This window comes from Vombatus ursinus, unplaced genomic scaffold, assembly GCF_900497805.2.
Source record: "Vombatus ursinus unplaced genomic scaffold, bare-nosed wombat genome assembly UNPS02009918.1, whole genome shotgun sequence".
Lineage (NCBI taxonomy): Eukaryota > Metazoa > Chordata > Mammalia > Diprotodontia > Vombatidae > Vombatus > Vombatus ursinus.
In genome coordinates, this window is record NW_020949696.1 from 398,398 (window position 1) to 422,467 (window position 24,070).

The window sequence follows — 24,070 nt, forward strand, 5'->3', positions numbered from 1 at the left end:
GTGTGTGTGTGTGTGTGTGTGTGTGTGTGTGTGTGTGTGTGTGTGTGGCTTGTGGCCCATGGCCTCAGACATAGATCCAGCTTTCTGGGGTGGGAGGAAAAACTGCTTGAGCCCTGTGACTAGGGTAAGAGATGGAGTGGCCTCACCCCAGGACCTAGTCCATGTGAAGTCTGAGTGGCTGACAGCTCTGCATGTCACAGGGAATAGTCACCCCCATCCCTACAAGCGACCCAGTGCTCTGCAGGTTTGGGACTTGGGGGATGCTCCTACTTATGTGGTCCTTTAGGGCACTGCCCTAGAGCACCTGCATGGGCTTTGGAGGGCAGGGAGAGATGACAGCAGGCATGCCACATCCCCCAATCACTGGGCAGAGGCCCTGGCCTCAACAGGTCCCTTCCTGGTCTTGCTGTTGATATGGGTCAGGGTCTACTCTCTACTTAGGGTCTAACCTTTACAGCTAAGGCTGCTGGGCTTAGAAGGCAGCAAAATGTTCAAAAGAGCAGATATGTGGGTATGTGGGAGGCGGGGGTGAGACAGGGTCCTAATTCATTCCCCCCCTTCTTCCCCATCACCACACACCCTGAGCACAGAGCATCTTCCTCTTTGGGTCCCCCTCCCCACCACAGCCCAGAGTGCTCAGGACTTGCAGGTTGAGTTGGGAGGGCAGGGACCTGGCCCCCAGGGATAGGGGTGGGACTTCTCCCCCTCTCCCACCCCCACCCCTCCTCCTGGTTATCCATCTCCCGAAGATTATATTTAAATATCTCTTTTGTGCAAAGCAGGATCTGGGAATGCCCCTAAGAGCCAGTTACCACGGCAACAACAAATGTCAGCTTCCATGTGCTGAATAACGGTTGCCATGGCGACTCCTCCTCTACCCAAGGTGCTGGGAGAGAGGGGAGGGAAGGGGAGGGGAGTGACAGGCCAGCCTTGCCCCTGAGGGCGGGGGAGGAGGGGAGGCTGGGGGTGGATCAGGTGCTGCATTTCAGGTATCCAGATCCCCACGAAAGCCCTCAGGGCTTTCCTGGGGGCCCTTGTCCCCTCACCCTTCTATCGGCTCTTGGTCTGCCTTCCACAGTCCCTGAGGTCCATCACCCTCCCCTCCACCCCCCATCCAGTGCCATCTGTTTGTTTTAATCCCCGCTCTCTCCCTCATTCAGGGGGTACCAGACCTGTCCACTGGCTGGGCTCTATGGTCTCAGAGTTCCCAGGACCCTGCAGGGTTGGGGAGTGTGAACCTGTAGGGACCAGGGAGGCCAGAGCCTAGGTCTAGGAAAGCTCTCTAACTCCAAGAGAGTCTCTGCTCTTTTGGGTCTCCCAGAGCCGGGCATCCAGATCAGGGCCAGACACAGAATTTGCCAGAGTTTGTCATAGGGAAAAAACTGAGCAAGAAGGAGAATTCCCTGGGTTGGGGGGTTTTGGGGGAAGAGGTCAGGGTGAGATGTGGCATTGACACAATCCTAAAATGCTTGGGAAGAGTGGGGACTCAGTGAACAGGGGGGCTCTTTCAGGATATGGGAACTCATTGAAAAGAAATAAAACCTCAGGGATGGGATGAGGACATGGCAGGAGGAATGGGGGATCACTGAAGAAGATGAGGGCTCAGTGAAGGAGGAGAGAGACTCAATGAGTAGGATATCAGCTCAGTGAATGGGATGGAGGTTCAATCAGTGGAATGGGCTCACTGAGGAAGATGGTGGTTCTGGGACTCAAGGAGTCAGATGGAGGACAATGAGGGAAATGGGGGCTTAGTGATAGGTTTGGGGATCAGAGGAGTGGTGGGGACTCAGTGAAGACATGATGGGACCTGTGAATCAGGATTAAGGGATTTGAGGAGTCTCAGGGAATGGGACACAAGCATCAGTGAGGGAATAGGGCTCATTGTGGAGATGGGAACACACTGAAGGGGCCTGAAATGCAATGAGCGGGTTAAATATCCTGTATATTCTCAAAATATCCTGTACAATCTTATGCTTGCATGTTGTATCCCCACGGTTCAACTGTGTCCTTGAGGGTAGGAATTATTTTTCACTTTCATCTTGCACCTAGTGTAGTGCCTCCAATGTAGTAAGCATTTAATAAATAAATGAGTGTTACATTGTCTGAGATTTGGAGTGAGGCGAGAGAAGTCCAGTGAATGAATGTAGAGAGAGGTGTTTTGGAAGCAAACCAGGGCTGTTGAGAGCTGATTGTTAAATTTTCATTGTGAGCATTTACACCCCAGAAATTGGCAGATGCCATCAATCAGGGCTTGATTTATTGTTTGTTGACTGTCTAGACTTAAAGTGTTGGAGAAATGTTAATGATTAAACTTAAAAAGTGTTATCTTGGGTACTCCCTCCTCTTCCCCAGCTGATTGTTAAACATTTACCAGCACACCTCTGAATGTAGGTATCAGTGGAGTGGATACTGGGCTCAGTGAAGGGGATAAAGGCTAAGGGAATCAAAGAATCATAGAATTTGAGAATTGGACCATCGAGTCTAACCTATACCCCAAAGAATCCCTTTATATTATTTATTGAGTCACTTTTCAGTCGTGTCCGACTGAACACCATTTGGGGTTTTCTTAGCAAAGATACTGGAGTGGTTTGCCATTTCCTTCTCCAGCTCATTTTGCAGATGAGGAAACTGAGACAAAATGGGATTAAGTGACTTGCCCAGAGTCACCCAGCTAGTAAGTGTCTGAGGCTGGATTTGAACTCACGAAGATGAGTCTTCCTGACTGCAGGCCTGGAGCTCTGTGCGCACACACTGTGGCACCATCTAAAGGCCCTAGTTTATATTATTATATACTATAATTATTGCCCATCTATCACATTCCCAACAAGTGGTTACTGAAGCTTCTTTGTGAAAACTCCAAAGACGGGAAACCAAGGCAACCCATTGCACTTTGGGATAACTCTAGTGGTTAGGAAGCTTTTCCAGACAAGCAGCCTAAATGCACCTCTGCAGTTTCTACCCGCTGATCGTGGTTCTGCTCTCTGGAAAGAAGCTAGTCGAATGGCTCTTCCAGGTGTCAGCCCTTTAAATAAATCCTTGCTATGATGTCATCCCCATCCCACCCTAGAGTGCTTTCCAGGCTAAATATGAGGAAATCAGTGAGAAGAATTGAAGCTACACTGGCACGTGGTGTGGGCACTCCATGAAGGGGATTAAAGCTGGCTGGATGGGAAGGAGTTTTAACAAGAGGGATGCAAGGCCTGGAGAGCAGTCAGGTGATGGGCAATCAGCGAGGGGCCAGCAGCAGAGTCAGAATCACAGAATATTGGAACCGGGAGGGACTTCCGTGGCCATCCACTTCCATCTGCACGTGAATAAGAATCCGAAAAAAGATAATATTTGTACAGCGCAGTGCCCGGCATATAGTAGGTGCTTAATAAGCGCTCGTTCCCTTCCCCTCACCCCTCTGCAATATCCCCGGTATACCCTCTGGTCTTTGCTAGGGGTCCTCTAAGGCAGAGGAACCCACTCTTTCCTGAGGCAGCCCATTCCTCCATGGGATACCTCTAATAGTTAGGAAATTGTTTGTTTGTTTTCTAACATCCCACCTAAACTTTCCTCTTTGCAACTTCTAATGGCTGATCTGAGTTCTGCCTTCAGGGACCAAACAGCTTAATCCCTCTTTTCTTTTCTTTTTTCTTTCTTTCTTTTTTTTTAGGCAATTGGCACTAAGTGACTTGCCCAGGGTCACACAGCTAGTAAGTGTCAAGTGTTTGGTCTGAGGCTGGATTTGAACTCAGGTCCTCCTGACTACAGGGCCAATGCTCTATCCACTGCACCACCTAGCTGCCCCTAATCCTTCTTTTCTATAAGAGCCTTTCAAATGCTTCTAGAAAAACATGTTTCCTCCTCCCCATGTCTTCTCTTTTCTGCGCTGAACATCCCGGTTTCCTTCCACCGACCTTAGGATGTGAACTCAGGACTCTACCACATATTGGTCCCCCTCCTCTGGATACTACCCAGGTTATCAATGTCCTTCATAAATGTGACTCCCATAACTGAACACCATACTGCCATTGTCCAGGTATGGACCAGGGCATAGTACCTTGGGATTTATCACTAACATTATTATTACTATCCCTAGTCCTAACATCTTTTCCTCCCCTAATGCTGCCTGAGATTGCATTGGCATTTTTGGTTGATGTATCAAGCAAATATTTATTAAGCACCTACTATGTGCCAAGTACTATGCTAAGCACTGAGGATACAAAAAGAGGCAAAAGACAGTCCCTGACTTCAGGGAGTTTACAATTTAATGGCGGAGAAAACAAACAAATATATACAAACAATCTATATGTAGGATAAATAGGGAATAATTAACAGAGGGAAAGCACTAGAATTAAGAGGGGTTGTGCAGGCTTCCAAAAGAAGGTGGGATTTTAGTTGGGAATTGAAGGAAACCAGAAAAGCCTGGGGAGAGAACCTTCCAGGCATGAGGGACAGCCAGAGAGAATGCTCAGAGCCAAGAGATGGAGGGTCTTGTTTGTGGAACAGTAAGGAGGCCAGTGCCACTGGTATAAAGAGTAATAACAAAAGGGGGCTGGGTTATAAAGGGCTTTGAATGCCAAAAAAAAAAGCATTTTGTATTTGCCTCTGAAGGCAGTAGGGAGCCACTGGGGCTTACTGAGTAGGGTAGAAGAGTGATATATATAGGTATAGATATCCCCTATATCTTTTTTTTTTTTCAGATTAAAAGCATGGCATGCTTAGCTATGTCTCCACCATTTTGAACTTGTGAAATTGATCTTTTAAACTTGAGAATGTGAACTAACATTTCTTCCCATTCATTTTAACATTAGATATGGCCCAATTCTAGCCTGTTAAAATATCATCTAGGTGTGTGACTTCCACTAGCTATTCTGTGACATCTGCAGATTTGACAGTCATACCACCTATACTTTCATCCAAGTCACTGATAAAAGTTTTGCTGTTGTTCAGTCATATCTGACTCTCCGTGAAACTCATTTGGGGTTTTCTGGGCAAAAATACTGGAGTGGTTTGCCATTTCCTTCTCCAGCTCATTTTACAGATGAGGAAACTGAAGCAAACAGGGTGTAGTGATTTGCCCAGGGTCACACAGCTACTAAGTGCCTGAGGCTAGATTTGAACTCAGGTCTTCCTGACTCCAGGCCTAGCGCTGTATGCACTGTGGTGCCACCTAGCTGCTCTTTGATAAACGTACTAAATACTATAGGACCAAACACATGGCATAAGGGAAAGAACATGACTTTGCAGTCAGAAGACCTGGGTTCATATCTTACTATCTGTATCATCTGCTATCTGTGTGGTATTGATTAATCACTTAATCTCATTGGGCCTCAATTTCCTCAGCTGTAAAACGGAACAGGTTGGACTAGATGTCCTCTGAGGTAATTAGGTGGCACAGTGAATGGAATGCCTGAGCTGGTGTCAGGATAACCTGAGTTCAAATCCAGCCTGAGACACTTACTAGCTGTGTGACCCTGGGCAAGTCACTTAACCTCTGCCTGCCTTAGTTTCCTCAACTGTAAAATGAGGATTATAATAGCACCTACTTCCTAGGGTTGTGGTGATGACCAAATAAGATAATATTTGTAAAGCACTTGGTATAGTACCTGGCACAGAGTAGATGTTTCATATTGCTTATTCCCCTTCTCTCTTCTAACTCTACATCTATTATCTTATCAAAATCAAAAGGTCATAGGTTAGGAGATAGAAGAGACCTTGGAGGTGATCTAATTCAACCTCTTAATTTTATAGATGAGGGAACTGAAGCTCATGGAAGTTTAGTGACTTGTCCAAGGTCATTCAGGTTGTGAGAAAAGCAGGGTTTGAACCCAGTCTTCAGACTCCAACTTTGGCACTCTTTTTTTTTTCTTTTTGGTGAGGCAATCATGTGTCTGAGGCCAGATTTGAACTCAGGTCCTCCTGACTCCAAGGTCAGAGTTCTATCTACTGTGCCACCTAGCTGCCCCAAGTTTTGTTTGTTTGTTTTTTAGGCAATTGGGGTTAAGTGACTTGCCCAGGGTCACACAGCTAGTAAGTGTCTGAGGCCGAATTTGAACTCAGGTCCTCCTGACTCCAGGGCCAGTGCTTTATCCACTGCGCCACCTAGCTGCCCAAATTTGGCACTCTTTCAAATGACGTAATCTGCTTCACTAATGACTGTTCTTAGGGCCTAGTCATTCAAATAGTTCTGAAGCCACCTTACTGTATTATCACCCAGCCCCTATCTTTCCAACTTTTCATGACAATAGCATGAGAAAATTTTAAATTATTTGCTAAAAATCTAGGTGAATCATACCTACAACATGTCTACCAGAAATGAGATTAACCCAGCATGACCTGTCCTTAATGAATCTTGGCTGGCTCTTTGTGATCACTGTTTCCTTTTTGAAATATTCACGAATCATCATTTAACAGTACTCTCTAAAACTTTGCCAGCAATTGAAGCCAGACTTCCTGGCATATACTTTACAGAATCTGTTCCTTTCCCTTTTTGGAAAGTCAGAACAATGCTTGCCCTTCTCTAATCCCATGGCACCTCTCACATTCTCCACTATCTTTCAAAAATCACTAATGATAGATCAGTCATCAGTCACATCTACCAATCCTTTCAGTTCTTTAAGATACTGTCTGCCATGATTTGGTGACTAGAACTTATGCAGGGCAACTGGCGATCTCTTAGTACAACCCCCATTTATCTTGGATATCCATTTTCTCTTAGCCATTTTTTATTGTTCTTTCCAGTCCAAAGGTTGTATTCCCCTTGATGGAAAAAGGGACAGGGATTAGATATATGGTTCAGTTAATATAGGGAATTCCCAGCTGAGGAAACTCTGTTTGTCAAGGCAGGTTGTCACCTTTTCCACAACTTATAGTCCTAGAAAGCTTGAAACCTTAAGGACTAAGGGGCTAAGGGATTTGCCTGTAGACTAGCAATACTATAAAAGAAAGAAAAGAAATGTGCTAAAATGAACAGGAGAAAAAGAGACAGTACTTGTCAAGAGATGGGACTTCCTCCGTTTAACGTCACCTCTCTATCTGCCTCATTCTGCACAACAGGGTTGAGTAGCAATGCTTCCTCTCCATCGTCCTTTACCATCGTCCCCCGTCACCTCACCTATACCTCCATTGATCCACCTCTTTTCTCTCAATAGGCCTTAAAAACAATGCCCTTTTGTTGTTCTTAGCTTTTGCCTCGGCTCATTCCGAGAATTAATAATCATGTTATTTTTAAAAGACTATGCCACATATCTGTTTTCATTCTCCATTACTCCCTTGATTCTATCTGCTTTATTTCTCTTAAAAAACAAAACAAAACAAAACCCAACCCTAAATTGATTGATGAGTTGCCTGTGTATCCATACGGGCCCCTCCTCATCTGATTTGTTTCTCTTTGTGTCTTCGGAATTCCATTTTTGAGAGCTTTCCACCCCAGCTGGGTTGACTTCTGTAGAATTTGAGACTATGAAATCCTCCCTATGCCTTTTCTTAACCCTTAGAAATATCTTCTCCCTAAAAGTGCATGTCATCAGGCTTTCCTCTTCTCTGTCATAGATTCTCAGAATCGTCGGTCCCCTCCTCTCCAGACTCCCATCATTTCCACCCCCGAGCAACCTGTTTCTCCTTGTCAGTGAGAATCAGCGCAAACGTTCTTCCATCTCTTGAAGGTTGAAATTATCATTAAGGCAATTAATTTATTAGCTGTTCTGCTTTTGGCAGAGAAAAAATGCTCTAGCAGATGTCTGGGTAATGAAATTCCCTCATCCCCCATCAAGCCTCTGTGCCAAACTTCTGATGTATCCCCACACTCAGCATCTCTTTCCTCTTCCTGTCCCGGCGGTCTGTAGCATGCCTCAATGGCGCTGTCACCTGTCTTCTTGCCACAATTGATCTTCACTCAATGCTTTCCTCAATGCTTCCTTCCCCTCTTGGATTCCTGGATTTCCTCATCTAAGTGTATCTTTATTGTACCCTTTGCCACACCTATGCCCCCTTTCCACCTATCCTATACCTTTATCAGAAGGTAGACCCTTCCAGAGCTACGTCCCACTCATTAGTCTCATCCCACCAACTTTCAGCTAGACTTATAAACTGAGGGCACTAGACAGTCTGCAAGGTCCTTTCCAGCTGAAATTCTAGGATCTTAGGATGCCCGACTTGCCTTCTTACATTAAAATCTCTGGTTCTCCTTAACTGTTACCCATACTTTGTGCTTTTGGATATAGATAGATGAGACCACGGGCAGTTAGGTGGTCCAGTGGATAGCGTGCTGGGCCACATGTGTTCAAATGTGGACTGAGACACTTACTGGCTGTGTGAACCTGGGCAAGTCACAACCCTATTTGCCTCAGTTTCCTCATCTGCAAAATGAGCTGGAGAAGGAAATGACAAACCACTCCAGTATCTCTGCCAGAAAACCCCCAAATGGGGTCGTGAAGAGTTGGACACGAGTGAAATGACTGAACAAAAACAATATGAGGCTGTGGTGTAATCACTGACTCCTGCCATATATTTGTATACACACATGCACACACACACATGTGCATATATACACGTATGTATACAACACATGTATACACACATATGTGTATATATACATGTATGTATACAGTTATATACACCCATAAACACATACACACACACATATATATATACATATGTATATATTTTTCTCCGGTTAATTTTGGCATATTTCCTTACATTGTAGCTGCTCTGATGTATCTGGTTTGGCAAATAAAAGTCGGCAATTTTTACCTTCCCTCTTCCTTTTCAGTTGAAAGACCTTTTGAGTAGATTTTGTTTTGTCATTAACTTAGAACGGGAAAGGACCCGAGAGGTCATCTAGTCCAGCCCCCTCATTTCACAGAGGGGGGAGGGGAAGAGAATAAGCAAGTATAGAGTGCCTACTATGTGCCAGGTACTGTGCTAAGGACTTTTTACAAATGTTATCTCATCTGATCCTCACAACCCCCATGTGAGGTAGCTGCTGTTATTGTACAGTTGAGAAAACTGAGGCAAACAGGGTTAAATCACTTGTCCAGGGTCACCCAGCTAGGAAGTGTCTGAGGCTGGATTTGTACTCAGATCTTCCTGACTCTGGGCTCCCTTCTCTATCATCTTCAGATGATAATGAAGGAAAGGAAAGGAAAAGAAAGGAAAGGAAAGGAAAGGAAAATGAGGGAACAAATGAGGAAACTGAGTCCCAGAAAGAAGAAGTGATTTGCCCAAGGCAGAGCTAAGATTAGAACCTAGGTCCTTTGAGGTCAAATCTTGTTGTTTTTTTTAATTTCCCCCACTGTATCACACAATTCCTAAAAAGGAATATTTAAAGAGGACAGACATAAGGATTGACTGTGTTGACAAAGAATAATTCATTTAAAAAAAAAACAGATTTTATTCATGCTTTTAAAAATATCATTTCCAGATACATCACCTACCCCTACACTCTCAATGAACCCTCCAGTTGAGCAAAACCGCTTGGAGCCCATCTGACAAAAAGCACCACATTCCATGCCTATGGTTCCCTACCTCTCTCTGATGAAGGGAGTTACATTTGATGGCACAGAATATTCTCTGGAACCAACTTTGGCCATGACAATTACCCTGAGGTCAACGTCCTTTAGCATCCTTTTCATTTGCATCATTGCAGGAGCAGAAGTCATTGTGCTGGCAAATTATGAACTGTCCTTATTTAAGAACAACCAGTGCTTTTGAGGACTCACTCGCTCTCTCCCTGTGGCTTAGCTGTAAGAGTTCCCCTTCCTCCCCCCTCCCCACCACCATTGCTGCAGGGTAGCTGCCCAGAGAAGGATTGGTGGAGTAGTGAGGAGGGATTGGCCCAAAGGGGAGCAACTCATCATTTCTTGCCTTGCCTTAACAACAGTTTCATTTTTCCAATGGTGGAGGAACCAAGGGGGAAATTCTATTCTATATCTTATTCTCACTAACAGGGAGGAACTAGTTTTTTTAGTGATAATAACTAGCATTAGAGCCTGGAGGAGGGCAAATGTCCTGATTTTCCAAAAAGGGAAGAGGACGAAGTCTGAAAATCATGGGCCACTGACCTTGACTTTGATTCCTACAAATGCTCTGGAGCAGATTATTAAAGAGATGGTTAAATAACATCTGGATTTAAGAAGGAAAAGAAAAGCAGGGATTATAATGAGCCACCATAGTTTGATCCAGGAGTGTGCTGGTAAATGTTTGAATAACTGATCCCCCCCCAAAAAGGCAGGAAATACTTTTAAGATTAAATCCACAGGAGGACCTGAGTTCAAATCCAGCCTCAGATACTTACTAGCTGTGTGACCCTGGGCAAGTCACTTAACCCTGATTGCCTCTCCTCCCCCCAAAAAAGTTTAAATCTCCATTATTAACATTTTTCTCCATCACTTTCTTAAATCTAAACAATCAACAAAACAACAAATTAAGCCTTGATTGTTAGAGTTTGCTGATTTCAGAGGCATAAATGTTCACCCTGAAAATTTAACAAGTGGGCTCTCAGGACACTGTCTGAACAGCTTATAACACACCACTGGCAAGAACCAGTGATGCCACACAATCCCATCTGTCCCCCACGCCTGGAATATTCTTTCTCCTCATCTCTACCTCCAGCCTTCTCTGGCTTCTTTCAAGTCTCAGCTAAAATCTCACTTTCTACAGGAAGCCTTTCCAGATCTCCCTTAATTCTACTGCCTTCCCTCTGAGATGGTCTCTTATTTACGCTGCATATATTTTATTTGGACAAAGTTGTTTGTATGCTGTCTCTTCCAGTGGACCAAGAGCTCCTTGAGATCAAGGACTGTCTTTTGCCTTTTTTGTATCCCCAATACTTAGTACGGTGCCTGGTATACACTAAGCACTTAATAAACACTTACTGATTTGACTTGGGCACCACACTCAGGCCAGCATCTTTTAAACAGGAAATCATAGTGTCGAATGACTCTCTGAGAAACACATTCTCCCTAGGAAAATTACAAATTCCAAGTTATATTGGCAGTAGGTAGCTCAGTGTATGATAGAATCCTTGGCCTGGAGTCAGGAAGACCTGAGTTCAAATGTGGCCTCAGACATTTATTAGCTGTATGACACTGGGCAAATCACTTAACTTTGTTTGTCTCAGTTTCCTCATCTGTAAAATGAATTGGAGAAGTAAATGGCAAACCATTCCAGTATTTTTGCCTAGAAAACCCCAAATGGGATCACTGAAACAACTCAACAACAAAAAAATACTGCATTTTAAGACCAAGTCAATATGCGGCCGGCAGGGATCCTTATGTATGGATTAGTATTCTCCATTTCTCTTTCAGTTTGACTGTTCTAGAACACTGGGTTGAACCTAGTGTGATGGAATTCTATAGGGATAAGGGTAAAGTCTTATGATTGTATTAAAAGGATCAACTTCACAATTTCATTATGGGGGCTGGATGGGTAAACAGCAGTTTGTCTAAAAAAAAAAAAGATGTTGGGTTTTTGGTCTGGGGTAGAGGTGTTATGTGATAGCCCAAAAGTTAACAGGGTTTTGAGCTGTATTAAGAAAAGCATAACAGGGGCAGCTAGGTGGCGCAGTGGATAGAGCACCGGCCCTGGAGTCAGGAGGACCTGAGTTCAAATCCGGCCTCAGACACACAACACTTACTAGCTGTGTGACCCTGGGCAAGTCACTTTTGCCTAGCCCAAAACAAACAAACAAACAAAAAACCACAGCTTTCAGGAACAAGGATCTTATAGCCCCCTTAATCATCTGCCTTGGTCTGACCATATCTGAAGTATTGGGTTCAATTCTCAGTGTCGTGATTTAGGGGGGACATTAATAAGTTAATCAACCAATAAGCATTTATTAAGACTCCACTATGTGCAAGGCACTGTGCTAAGCACTGGGGATATCTGGATACAAAGAAAGGTAATCTGGAGAATGAACCAGGAATGGTGAAGGGCCTTGAGTCCATGTCACATGAGTATCAGTTAAAGGAACTAGGAACATTTAGCCTGGAGAAGGGAAGACTTGGGCGCCATGATGGCTGTTTTCAAGTATTTGAGGGATTAAATTTGTTCTGTGTGGCTTCCAGAGGGGAAAACCAGGAATGATGGGTAGAAATTGCAAAGAGGCATTTTAGGTTTGATGTCAGGAGAAATGCCTTATCGTTAGAGCTACTCAAGAATGGAACAGACTGACCCAGGGTTCCCTCCTCTTGAAGGTCTTTCGTCGGAGGCTAGAAAACCACTTGTTGAATGTGTTATGGTGGGGATGTCTTTTGTATGTCAACTGAGCAAAATGGTCTCCAAGGTCCCCCACTATAGAGTAAGTTTTCCTATAACGAATGTTAGAAATCATTGTTAGGTTCAAATATATTCTTCCCGAAGTCATTAGTTGGTTCTGAGAAAACAAGACATTAGGCAAAACAATGTTATAAGGAATAGTTAGTTACAAAGATGCAAAGTTATAATGGCCCATAAACGGTACATAGGCTGGGGGTATTGGTACACCCTCAGACAGGCATTGTCCTTGACTCTTCCCCAAGTGGAAGGGCACATCTGGCCCTTGTCCTAGGCATGATCACGAAACACTGTCATCCTATGTTGTTGTATCAGTGTTCAGTGATATCGCATTGGCAATGCTACTGTGAAACAGTGTTAGTTGGGGCAACATCATGAACTGTGCCATATTATCATTAATTAATCATTATCATCATATCGTATGATTATTATAATCATAACTAATGATTAATTAAGCTTTTGTGTGCTTACCTGGAGACCTGATAATCAGTTGTAACATAAATTTTATGGGAAAACATGGTCTAATTCAAACAATCTGTTGACACATGAATCTGTTTCTAAACTAGGCTGTGTAGTACAAGTCTGTTTCCTATGCTGGCCAACAGAATCTTATTTCTTGGAATTCCAAGTAGATATCAGTTTGAGGCTCTTTCTTTTCACCTGTAAGGCTGTCTGAGGGCATGAGTCCTAAAGGCCTTATAGGAATTCTTATAGGAAAATTCGAAGTTTTGACATATTCCGAAGCCTCAAAGACTAATCATTCCAAACTGATTGACTCTGGTCATGAGCTACTTTGTCATACCGAATGAATCTGTATTTAATGCATCTGATCTATATATAGAAAAACCTTATGGAAAAACACTACAATTTATATCTGTTTCCACTATAATGAATAGCAACCTAGTCTTTTCAAGCCTCCAAGCTAGTACGTTCTTACCAGTTCGTGTTAGGGGTATTCCATCTCAGGCTAGGATCCCACTATTCCATTAAATCATGGTCCAAAAATCCAGCTTGCATTCTTAGACATCACCTTCTTAAGGAGGCATTCCAAAATCTGCATCCTCTTCTGCATTGTCTGGCTTCCATCAACAAGAATGATGTAAATATAACCTGTGCCATTGAGCCACAGACATCATAGTCTCGGGTAATGCTCCCTATGTTCTTCTGGGCAGTGTCATTTGTGCCTACTTGAATCACCTGGACTGGGTAATAGTTACCCAGTTTGAAAAGTTTTAGAAAGTTCCCTGTCGTCTTCAGGATACATGTCCTGGAAAGATAATAGGCTTTTCTATTATAATTATTAGGACAATTAGTTGCCCCAAATGTGAGTAGAGCTATGAATTGATCCAGCCATTCTGGGAAGCAGTTTGAAACTGTGCCCCAAAAGTTACTAAACTGTGCATATTCTTTGACCCAGAAATACTATTACTAGGTCTACACCCCAAAGAGATCACAGAAAGAGGAAAAGAACCCGTATGTATAAAAATATTTAGAGCAGATCTTTTTATGGTGGCAAAGAACTGGAAACTTAGGGGGTGTTCATCCGTTGGTCTAATCAGAATGGTTGAACAAATTGTGGTATATTAACATAGTGGAGTACAATTGTGTTTTAAGAAATGAAGGGGATGGATTTAGAGAAACCTGAGAAGACTTGCATGAACTGATGCAAAGTGAAGTGAGCAGAACCAGGAGCACATTTTATACAATAACAACAACATTGCAAAGGCAAACAACTTTGAAGACTTAAGAACGCTCATCAATGCAATGACCCGCCACAATTCCAAAGGATTCATGATGAAGCATGTTACCTACCTCCTGACACAGAGATGATGGACTCTATTCTAGCATGTGAAGAATTCTTTGGATCCTGACTGTTATGCATTGTGTTAGTTAACCCTCCCAGCTTTGTGCTATCTGCAAATGTGATGAGCACACAATGGAGATGTGCAATGTAATGAACGAAATGTAGAGGTGGGCTGGACAATAATAGGAAGGTGTATTTGAAACAGGTTGAGAGAATCCTTCCAAAAAGTAGTCTTTGGTGTCTCAGTGTTAACTTGAAAGGAACTCCCTATTGGAATGCCACAGGGATCTATGCTTGACTCTGTAATAAATGAATGGATTAATAAAGAAATAAATGTCATTATTTAACTTAAATCAATGACTAGAACATGGTCAGTTGTGATGCAGTGGATAGAGTGCCAGGCCTAGAGTAAGGAAGACCTGAGTTCAAATTTGACCTCAGACACTTACTATCTCTCTCTCTCTCTCTCTCTCTCTCTCTCTCTCTCTCTCTCTCTCTCCCACACACACACACACACACACACACACACACACACACACACACACACTTTATTTATTTTGAGTTTTCAACATTCACTTTTATAAGATTTTGAGTTCCAAATTTTTTTCTCCCTCCCCTTCCCCTTCTCCAAGATAGCATGCAATCTGATACAGGCTATACAGGTACAATCATATTAAACATATTTCCACATTACTCATGCTGTGAAAGAAGAACCAGAACAAAAGGGAAAATCACTTCACCCTGTTTGCCTCAGTTTCCTCATCTGTCAAATGATGCGGAGAAGGAAATGGCAAACCACTCCAGTATCTTTGCCAAGAAAACCTCCAATGGGATCACAAAGAGTTGGACACAACTGAAATGACTCAACAGCAACACAGACATACTTATCAAATCTACAGCTGACACAGATCCAGGAGGGACAGCTAATACACTGGATGACAGAATTAGAATCCAAAAAAAGATCTCAACAGACTAGAATATTGGGCCAAATCTACTAAGATAGTATCTAATAGGGATACGTATAAAATCCTGTACTTGAATTCAAAAACTCAACTTTACAAGTACAAAATGGGAGAACCCTGATTAGATGTCCTGAAAAAAAATCTGTACTACACACTCAAGATGAGTTGGCAGTGTGATACGGCAGCCCTAAAAAAATAACTCCATCTTAAGTTGCATTGGGATACGTGTAATATCCAGGATGAGGAGGGGCTAGTCGCTCTGTCCTCTTCCCCAGCTAGGCCATGTCTAAAGTGTTTAGGAAAGACATTGATAAACTGGAGAGTGTCCAAAGGAGGCCAAGGCAACTGGGGTGGGGAATGGCCTCAAGATTATACCACATGAGAATCAGGCAAAGGATGAAGGGATTGCTCGGCCAGTAGAAAAGAAGACTTAGAGAGACATAAATGTTGTCTCCAATATTTTAAGGGATTTCATATGGAAAAGCTCCAAAGTACAGAACTAGGAACAGTTATCACTTATCATCTGCATTCTTTCACTTATCTTCATTCTCTCACTGTCTGCTGGCTCATCCGCTATTGCCTACAAACATGTCCACATCTCCTCTATCCTGAAAAAATCCTCAGTGATTCCCCCAGCTCCTGCCAACTATCATTCTATAATCTCTTCTTCCCTTTGTGGCTAAGTTTCTTGAGAAGACCACCCACAATAGGTACCCCCACTTTCTCTCCTCTCACTGACTCCTTAACCTCTTATAATGTCTTCTGATCTCGTCATTCCACCAAAACTCTGTCCAAAATTACCAATGTTCTCTTAGTTATCAAATCCATTGACTTTCCCAGTCGTCATTCTCCTCAACCTCTCTGCACCTTTGACACTGTTGATCCCTCTCTCTTCCCTGATACTCTCTTCTCTCTAGGTTTCCAGGACACCATTTTACCTATCTGACCTCTCCTTCTCTGTCTCCTTTCTTGGATGCTCCTCCAGACCATGCCCTTCAATCACAGGTGTCCCTCAAGGCTCTATCCTGGGCCCTTTTCTGTTCTCCCTCTTTACTACTTCATTTGCTGATCTTATTAGCTCCCATGGACTTAATTACCATCTATATGCTGATGATCCTCAAATCCACCTTTGCTGCTAGAACCCCTCTGCTGACCTCCAGTCTTACATCTCCAGCTGCCTTTCAGACATCTTGAACTGGACATCCAGTTGACATCTGAAACTCAACATGTCCAAAATCAAATTCATTATCTTTCTCCCTAAACCCCCTTCCCCTCCTAACTTCTCTATTACTGTCAAAGAAAACATCATCTTCCCAGTTCCCCAGGCTCACAACCTAGTTACCATCCTGGACTCCTCACTATCTCTCACTCCCCATATCCAAACTGTTGCCAAAGCCTGTTGATTTCACCTTTGGAGCATGTCTTAAATATGCCCCCTTCTCTCCTTTGACACTGCCACTCCTCTGGTGCAGTCCCTCTCTCTCTCTCTCTCTCTCTCTCTCTCTCTCTCTATTTATTTTTAGTTTTCAACATTCATTTTCATAAGATTTAGAGTTCCAAATTTTTTTCTCCCTCCCCCTTCCCCAAGATGGCATGCAATCTGATTTCGGTTATACATGTACAACCATATTAAACATATTTCCACATTAGTCATGTTGTGAAAGAAGAATCAGAACAAAAGGGAAAAACCATGAGAAAGAAAAAAAAGAGAGAGAAAATAGTATCCTTCAATCTGCATTCACACTCCATAGTTCTTTCTCTGGATAGCATTTTCCACCATGAGTGTTTTGGAATTGTCTTAGATCATTGTATTGCTGAGAAGGACTAAGTCTATCAAAGTTGGTCTTCCCACAATGTGGTGCAGACTATCTTGATCTCACACTTGGACTATTGCAATAGCCTTCTGATGGGTCTGGAGGTAACTAGGTGGTGCAGTGGATAGAGTACTGGGCCTGGAGTCAGGGAGACTCATCTTTGTGAGTTCAAATCTGGACTCAGACATTAGCTGTGTGACCCTGGGCAAGTCACTTCACCCTGTTTGCCTCAGTTTCCTCATCTGTCAAATGAGCTGGAGAAGGAAATGGCAAACCACTCCAGTATCTCCACCAAGAAAACTCCAAATGGAGTCATGGAGAGTAAGATTCTTGCTCAAGGAGAGTCTGGGTTGGAGTAGAAGGCTCCTGTGTTCCCTTCCAGCTATGAGATTCTGGGAGTTGTGAGGACATAGATACACTCACCACTTCCCCAACAAAATTCCCCACCACTCAAACCTACTCCCAAGCCATTTGACCCCTGATTCTGCTCCTGTATGCCACTGAGAGCGATAGAGTAAATCTCAAAGGGATACACAGATGTGTGTTTCAAAGACTCTAGTCCTTTCCATAATGTGACAGGTCATGCAATCACCCATTGGGATCCCCGTAGCCAATGAGTACACCTTCTTGAGCAGATGAAGATGGTAGCACGGGGAAGTCTGTCAGTGGGCAGAGATGTCTGCTGATTGGGACTGGGAAAGAGGAAGCATGGGGTCTTTGGCACAATAGGTGGTCAGGCAGAGAGAAAACAGTCTGAGGACATGACTCAAATCCCATTGCCCACTCAGCCTCAGAAAGGGATTCCAAACTATTGGCTAGATCCCTAGTGCTCTCCCAGCGGTCAATGGTCCCTTCCAGCTCTGAAAGTCTGTTCTGAGTACTCTCATTCCAACATTCTTTGACTCTAGATTGGGCATGGGGCCCAAACATTTCTGATTCATCTCAATAATTTGTCTTAGATCTATGAGCCAAGGATTTCTCTCCAAAAGGAATATCAAGGCTTCTAAGACTTGGAGGAATTCAGCATATCCCTTCTGTCCCCATATGTGTGGATTGGGTGGGGGGGAAGTCTCTAATGCTGTCTCTCCCTTCCACTGAAGGCAACTAGCTAAAAGCCAGGCAACCTGAATAGTCTTGCCTCCACCCCAAATCCTATAGTATCTTCTGCCTACGTCTGTGGTAGGTGTACAGGACCATTGTAGCCAAGTTCAACCCTATTCTATACCCCTCATTCTTCATGGAACTAGGTGAGAGGAGCCTGTCTTATTGGACCCAAGGAAAAAAAAGGAGGACCTTTTGCCAAAGGAAAGCCAAACCCCACCTCGCCAGGAAACTGGATCAGCTGGCCCACGTGACCCCAAGGGTTTTCCCACCAGAAGGACTGGAACCCTTCCTAACTTGCCCCCATCTCTTTCTCTCTCTGCAGATGGCGCGCCCGATCCAGGTGAAGCCTGCGGACAGCGAGAGCCGTGGAGGTAATTGTCATCTTTCTTTGTTCCCCCAGCCCCTCAATCCCCCGGGATAAATTTGGGACTCCCACCCCCAGGGCAAGGCTTAGTCACCTACAATGTACACATACCTAGCTCGCTGGCCCTTCTCCAGATTTCAGTCTGGATAACGGCGCTTGGTCCCTGTTTCCTCCATCCTTGGGCAGAGGGTCCCACTCAGGCCTGGCCCTTGTGAATTACATGTGTCTCTTCAGCTCTTGAGCCACTTAAGTCCCTTGGCTCCTCTTGGCGCCTCAAACACCTCAGCTCCCCCAGCTCCTGCAGACCCCTTCTTTTACTCCTCTACTCCTCAGCAGTTTTCTTAGTTCTTCAGGCCCCTGCCTCTATGGTCCTTTCAGCCCCTCAGACCCTTGATTCCTCAGCCCCTCACCCTCAGCCCTTTACTCCCCTTTCCCTCTCTCCCAAGTGTACCCTACATCTTCATGGACCATTCCTCCAGGATTTACCAAAACTACATGGATTCTGTGAAAAAGAGACATTCAATATGTTCTTTAGAATTGCCTTGCATTTGGAGTCAAGAGGCGTGGGTTCAAATCCCAGCCCTGCCACTGACGACCTGTGTGAATTTGGGAAAATCCTCCCTAGGCCTCAGTTTCTTTCACTATAAAACGAGAGGGTTGGACAATATCCTCTTGGAGGTCCCTTCCAAGTTGGAAGTCTGAGATCCTATGAAAGAAATATTACTTTGAATGAGGCATTGCTGAATTTGTCAGATAGGATCTAGATAGTTTGGTTTGAAAATATGGGTCCCGTGTAACTGGGTGGGGAATAAAATACTAAATTAAAAGTCAGGAAGAAAGAAAAAAGAAAGGAAGGAAAATATGGGCTCCTTCCACATACCTCATACAGAAGAGTGTGGCAGGAGCAGCCCCCACACCACTCCAACTCCCATCATGTCTTTTGGACCAGCAACTCCTTCCTAGGTAGGGAGGGAGGCCCTTCTTAGGGTCAAGCATGGCTAAAGGGAGGAGGGACAATTCATAGGGCAGAAAAGACTGGGGAAGGGAGCATAGTGGAGGGCAGGGAAGGTGAAGCAGCCTAGGGCCTGCTTGGCCAGGGCCATACTGGCTAGTGAAGCTATGTGGCCGGTGTGCCTTGGCCTGAATTCTTTAGCTCCTACTTCACACACAGGCCAGTCCCTCCCCACTGGCCTCCAAGGGCCCAAAGTCAAGCCCACCTTCCTTCTAGGCAGTGCCTAATGTTCATCCCATCCCAGGGGCCTCTCCCTTCCCAGCTTTCAGGCAGCAAGTGCTAAGAGCCCTCACCTGGGCGGGTGGAGCACCAAGGTTCTTGTCTGAGCCACTCATCAGTTGGGTGAGTGAGCAAATGACATAACCTCTCAGTGTTTTAGCACAGAAAATAGAGGTAACTCTTCTTGCCCACCCCAGAGGAATTTCTGTGAGAAAAGCATTTTGTAAACTGTATGTTATTATAGAATGGAAGCTATTATAATCATTATTATCCTTCTTGCCTCCCCACTCTGCCTCTGAAGCCTTCTCCATCCTTGGGGAAGCAGCTGTTCAGGAATGATGGGGAAGCAGTGAGGAATGTCTCGCTTTTCAGGCGCCTGATCGCCATACAATAGGAGAAGGGAGACTGTTCTGTCTTCTGATCAGACCTCCTTAGAGGGGGTTAGCCATCCCAACCTAAAGGGCAAAGGAGTGTGGAACCTAGCTAGGCATGGAGGTGGGTATCTACACCTACCCCTTGCCTTAAAGAAATGCAAGAAAGCCCCAGCCCAAGCTGTTTCCCCAATTGCCCCGGGCCCCTATCACCCTCCAAGGGACTGCTGGGAAAGGGACAAAACCCCAAAGAGACGCTAAGCCATCCAGGACCGTTTCGTCATCTGTGGGGAGGGATGAAGACAGCGAGAGCTTGCCTAAGGAATCAGAGATTCCCCATCTCCGAGGAGAGGGAGCGGGTGTGCCTTGGGTGTCTCCCTGGATGTAGTGGAGAGACATATATACCAGGATAGATGGATATGGGGGAAAGGTTGCACCAGGGATTTCTGGGGGCAGTGGAGCCCCCTCCCCCACCTCTGGCTGCCTGCTCAGCACACTGGTCTGCACTGAGAGAGGGTGGATGGGAGCTGGGCGCCCCGAGCGGCTCTCAGTGTTTGCCTCCTACGGTTCAGACCTTCACCCTCCAGTATTCTCTGTCAGGGTTCCATCACACAAGATGCTTTTCTCTCCTCGATGCCCTCCGCTTCCTCCCCCTACCCCAACCAATCCCACCAATGACTAACAAGAACAGGTTTCCATGGCAATGCAACTCAACATTGAGGGAGGAGAAGATAAAATGTTCCTGATTGCTGGACAGCGCAGGAAATTGCCAGGCCAAGGAAAGGAAAAAAGAAACTGGAGGTGGGGGGCAGGGAGGAGATGGTCAGGTGACTCTGAGAACCAGTAGGAGAAGGCACCCATGCCCACTCCCTCCCCTGGATTTAGACCCGGTGCCTTCCCCCTTCCTTGGCAACAGACAGACCAACCTGTTGACTCCATAGTGAAAAGCTGGTTTGGGTGATGGAGCAGACAGAGGAGGATGCCTGGACAGGGATGGGGATGTGGGGGTATGTTCTCTCCAGGCATCCTAGAGCCGAGGCTCTGGGAGGGTCTCTGTCCCTGGAGTCAGGCCTGAGAATTGGGAAGCCCAGACTCTATTACTGGCTCTCTTTGACCTGGGGCAAGTCCTTCTGCTCTTGGAATCTTTTTTCCCCACTCTGTAAAATGATAACTGGACTAAATGATCTCTAAACTACCTCTTAGCTTTGACACTCTCTGTTCTAAGCCCTGACATTTCTCTTTCTAAGGGCCCTTTCAGCTCTGACACTCTGTGTCCTAAGGACTCTCCCAGCTCTGACATTCTGTGTTCTAAGGGCCCTCCCAGCTCTGACATTCTGTGTCCTAAGGACCCTCCCAGTTCTGACATCCTATGTTCTAAGGCCCCTCCAAGCTCTGACATTCTTTGTTCTAAGGGCCCTCCCAGTCTTGACATTCTATGTTCTAAGGGTCCTCCCAGCTCTGACATTCCACATTGTTAGCTCCCTCCCAGCCCTGACATTCTTTGTTCTAAGGGCCCTCCTAGCTCTGACATCCTGTGTTCTAACAGTCCTCCCAGCTCTGACATCCTGTGTTCTAAGGCCTCTCCCAGCTCTGACATTCCTTGTTCTAAGGGCCCTCCCAGTCTTGCCATTCTATGTTCTAAGGGCCCTTCCAGCTCCAACATTCTCTTATATTTTCTAAGATCCTGTCTAAGCCCAATAGCCTACATTCTACATTCTAAGGTCACTTCCTACTTTCATGTTCTATACTTCTGTGATTCTGTGGTAGATAGAACCTCAGAGACAAGAAAGGGGAGGTGTGGCTAGACAAGAAATTTAACTGAAAAAGCTATGAGGGTCTTAATGGACCCTCACAATGAATTAGCATTGTGATATCCAAAGTCAAAAAAAGCAAATATCTACCTTAAAAGAGGCATAGGGTCTGGGAATAAGGAAGCAGTGGTCTCATTCTGCCCTGCCCTGCCCATGCCTTATTTGGAATATTCTGTGCAATTCCGGGCACTGTATTTTAGGAAGGAGGCTGATAAGCTGGAGAAGAAATAGAGGAAGACAACCAGGAGGTTGAAGGACCTTGAAATCACTCCATGTGAAAATCAGGAAAGAGGAATATTTAGCCTGGAGAAGGGAGGGAGGAAGGGGATTTATATAGTGCCTATTCTATGTCAGGCACTGTGCTAAGCGCTTTACAAGATCATTTGATCTTCACCAACAACCCTGTAAAGTAGATGCTATTATTATCCTCATTTTACAGCTGAAGAAGTTGAGGCAGAAAGAAGTTATATGACTTGCCCAGGGTTATACAGCTAGGAAGGCCAGATTTGAAGGCGGGCCTTCCTGAGTCTAAGCCCGGCAGTCTATCCACTGTACCACCAGCTTCCACCTAGAAGAGAGGAATTCTTCAAGTCTTTGGAGGGCTATCTTGGAGAGACCCTAGAAAGCAGAACCAGAAACTGGGTGTGAAAATTGCAAGGAAGCCAGTTGAGATCTGATGTCAGGAAAAACATTTCCTGAGTATGAGAAGGGTCCCAACGTGGAAGGGGCTGCGTCAGGAGCTAGCAGGACCCTTCTGTGTTGGAGGTCTTCAAACAAGGTTTGGGGGCCACTTGCCAAGAATGTTGTGGATGGGGGATTCTTGTCCCCGTGCAGGTTGGACCAGATGGTCTTGGGTCACCTTCCAAACCTGAGACTCTGTGATCTACAGATAGGGACCCGAGAGGAGAGAAATTCAGAGATGGGAAGAGCCACTTGGGGGGACGTCCTACAAGGAAGGGGAGAAGGGGTTGGAGGCCATCTTGCCGGACCTATACCTGCCAACCTAGACCCTGAGCAAAGTGTTCCAGGCAGCTGATATTAGTCTCCTTAGTGGAGAGGGAGCAGTGTTGCTTGCCTTGGGCCCAGAAGCGGGAGCAATGGAGGGGATTTCTAGGGAGGCAGATTTCAGTTCAATATAAAGAAGAATGTTCTATGAGATAAAATGGGAAAATATTGGATGTGGAATCCTGGTTGGGTTGAAATCTCAGCTCTGCTCCATACTCCTGGTGTGGCCTTGGGCAAGTCAATTCACTTTTTGAGGCCTCAGTTTCTTCACTTGTAAAAGGAGGAAACTGGACTAAAAATCTTTACTATTCCTTCTGTGTGGAGTCAGGAGGACCTGAGTTCAAATCCAGCCTCAGACACTTACTAGCTATAACCCCAATTAACCCCAATTGTCTCCTCAAACCCCCAAAACCAAGAAGCTGGACTAAAAATCTTTAAGATTGCTTCTTTGTGGAGTCAGGAGGACCTGAGTTCAAATCCAGCTTCAGATACTTATTAGCTGTAACTCCAGTTAATGCCTCCAAAAACCAAGATTCCCACTGTGACCAATTAAGGATCTCCCATAATGAAATGGGCTGAGCAGGAGGGAGTGAGCTCCCCATCACTGGAAGCACCTAAAGAAAGTCCAGAGGAACCCCAGGCAGGAAGGCTAATGAGATGATGGTGACCTCTGGGATGCTAGGATCCTATGGCATTTCCCCCCTTCAGAGAAAGAATCAGAAGCCTGCCCCTTGCTGCCCCCATGTACCTGAGTCTGTGTCCCCATTGTCCTCCCCATCTCAGCCAACTGCCATCCCCTCCTCTTTTCTCTTGGGACACAGGCCCAGGGGTGAGGTCTAACAAAGAGGGTGATTAAAGGCCTGGCAGGATCTCCTCTGGGGGCATCCCTGGCTCTAGCTCTCCTGCCCGGTCCTGGGGTACCTGGCCCTGTTGAGGCTGATGTCTCCATCTCCCCCCCACAGGGGACCGGAAGCTTTTCGTGGGCATGCTGAACAAGCAGCAATCTGAGGAGGATGTTCTCCGACTTTTCCAGCCCTTTGGGGTGATCGATGAGTGCACCGTGCTCCGGGGCCCCGATGGGAATAGTAAAGGTGCGCCATGTGCCCTAGAGGGGAGGGAGGGAGGGAGGGAGCCTCTCATGGTCCTCAAGGGCATGCCACTCCTCCGCCTGTCTGCCTGTCTACCTGTCCACCCAACTGTGCCTGGCTCTCCTCCATCTGATCGTATCTACTGGTCTCTGTCAATATTCAACTCCCTCAGTTCACCTGGCTGACTGCATGTGACTGTCTGATGGCCTCTGTCTCTTTCGGGCTTCCCGGCTCTGGTCATCTGACTGCCTGTCT

General features: G+C 45.3%; 1 protein-coding gene across 9 annotated transcripts in view; it reads left to right on the forward strand.

Annotated features, from left to right (window-relative positions):
* CELF5 (CUGBP Elav-like family member 5) overlaps positions 1–24,070 on the forward strand; it is a 72,849-nt gene that overhangs the window by 35,688 nt on the left and 13,091 nt on the right. For 7 of the 9 annotated variants that reach the window (XM_027853108.1, XM_027853110.1, XM_027853111.1 and 4 more), the window contains exons 3-4: positions 18,268–18,316; positions 23,690–23,818. In XM_027853108.1, the coding sequence (XP_027708909.1) occupies positions 18,268–18,316; positions 23,690–23,818 (178 nt within the window). Of the gene's footprint in view, positions 1–18,267; positions 18,317–19,537; positions 19,541–23,689; positions 23,819–24,070 lie in introns of all 9 variants that reach the window. The other 2 variants (XM_027853109.1, XM_027853116.1) reach the window with 1 other exon arrangement.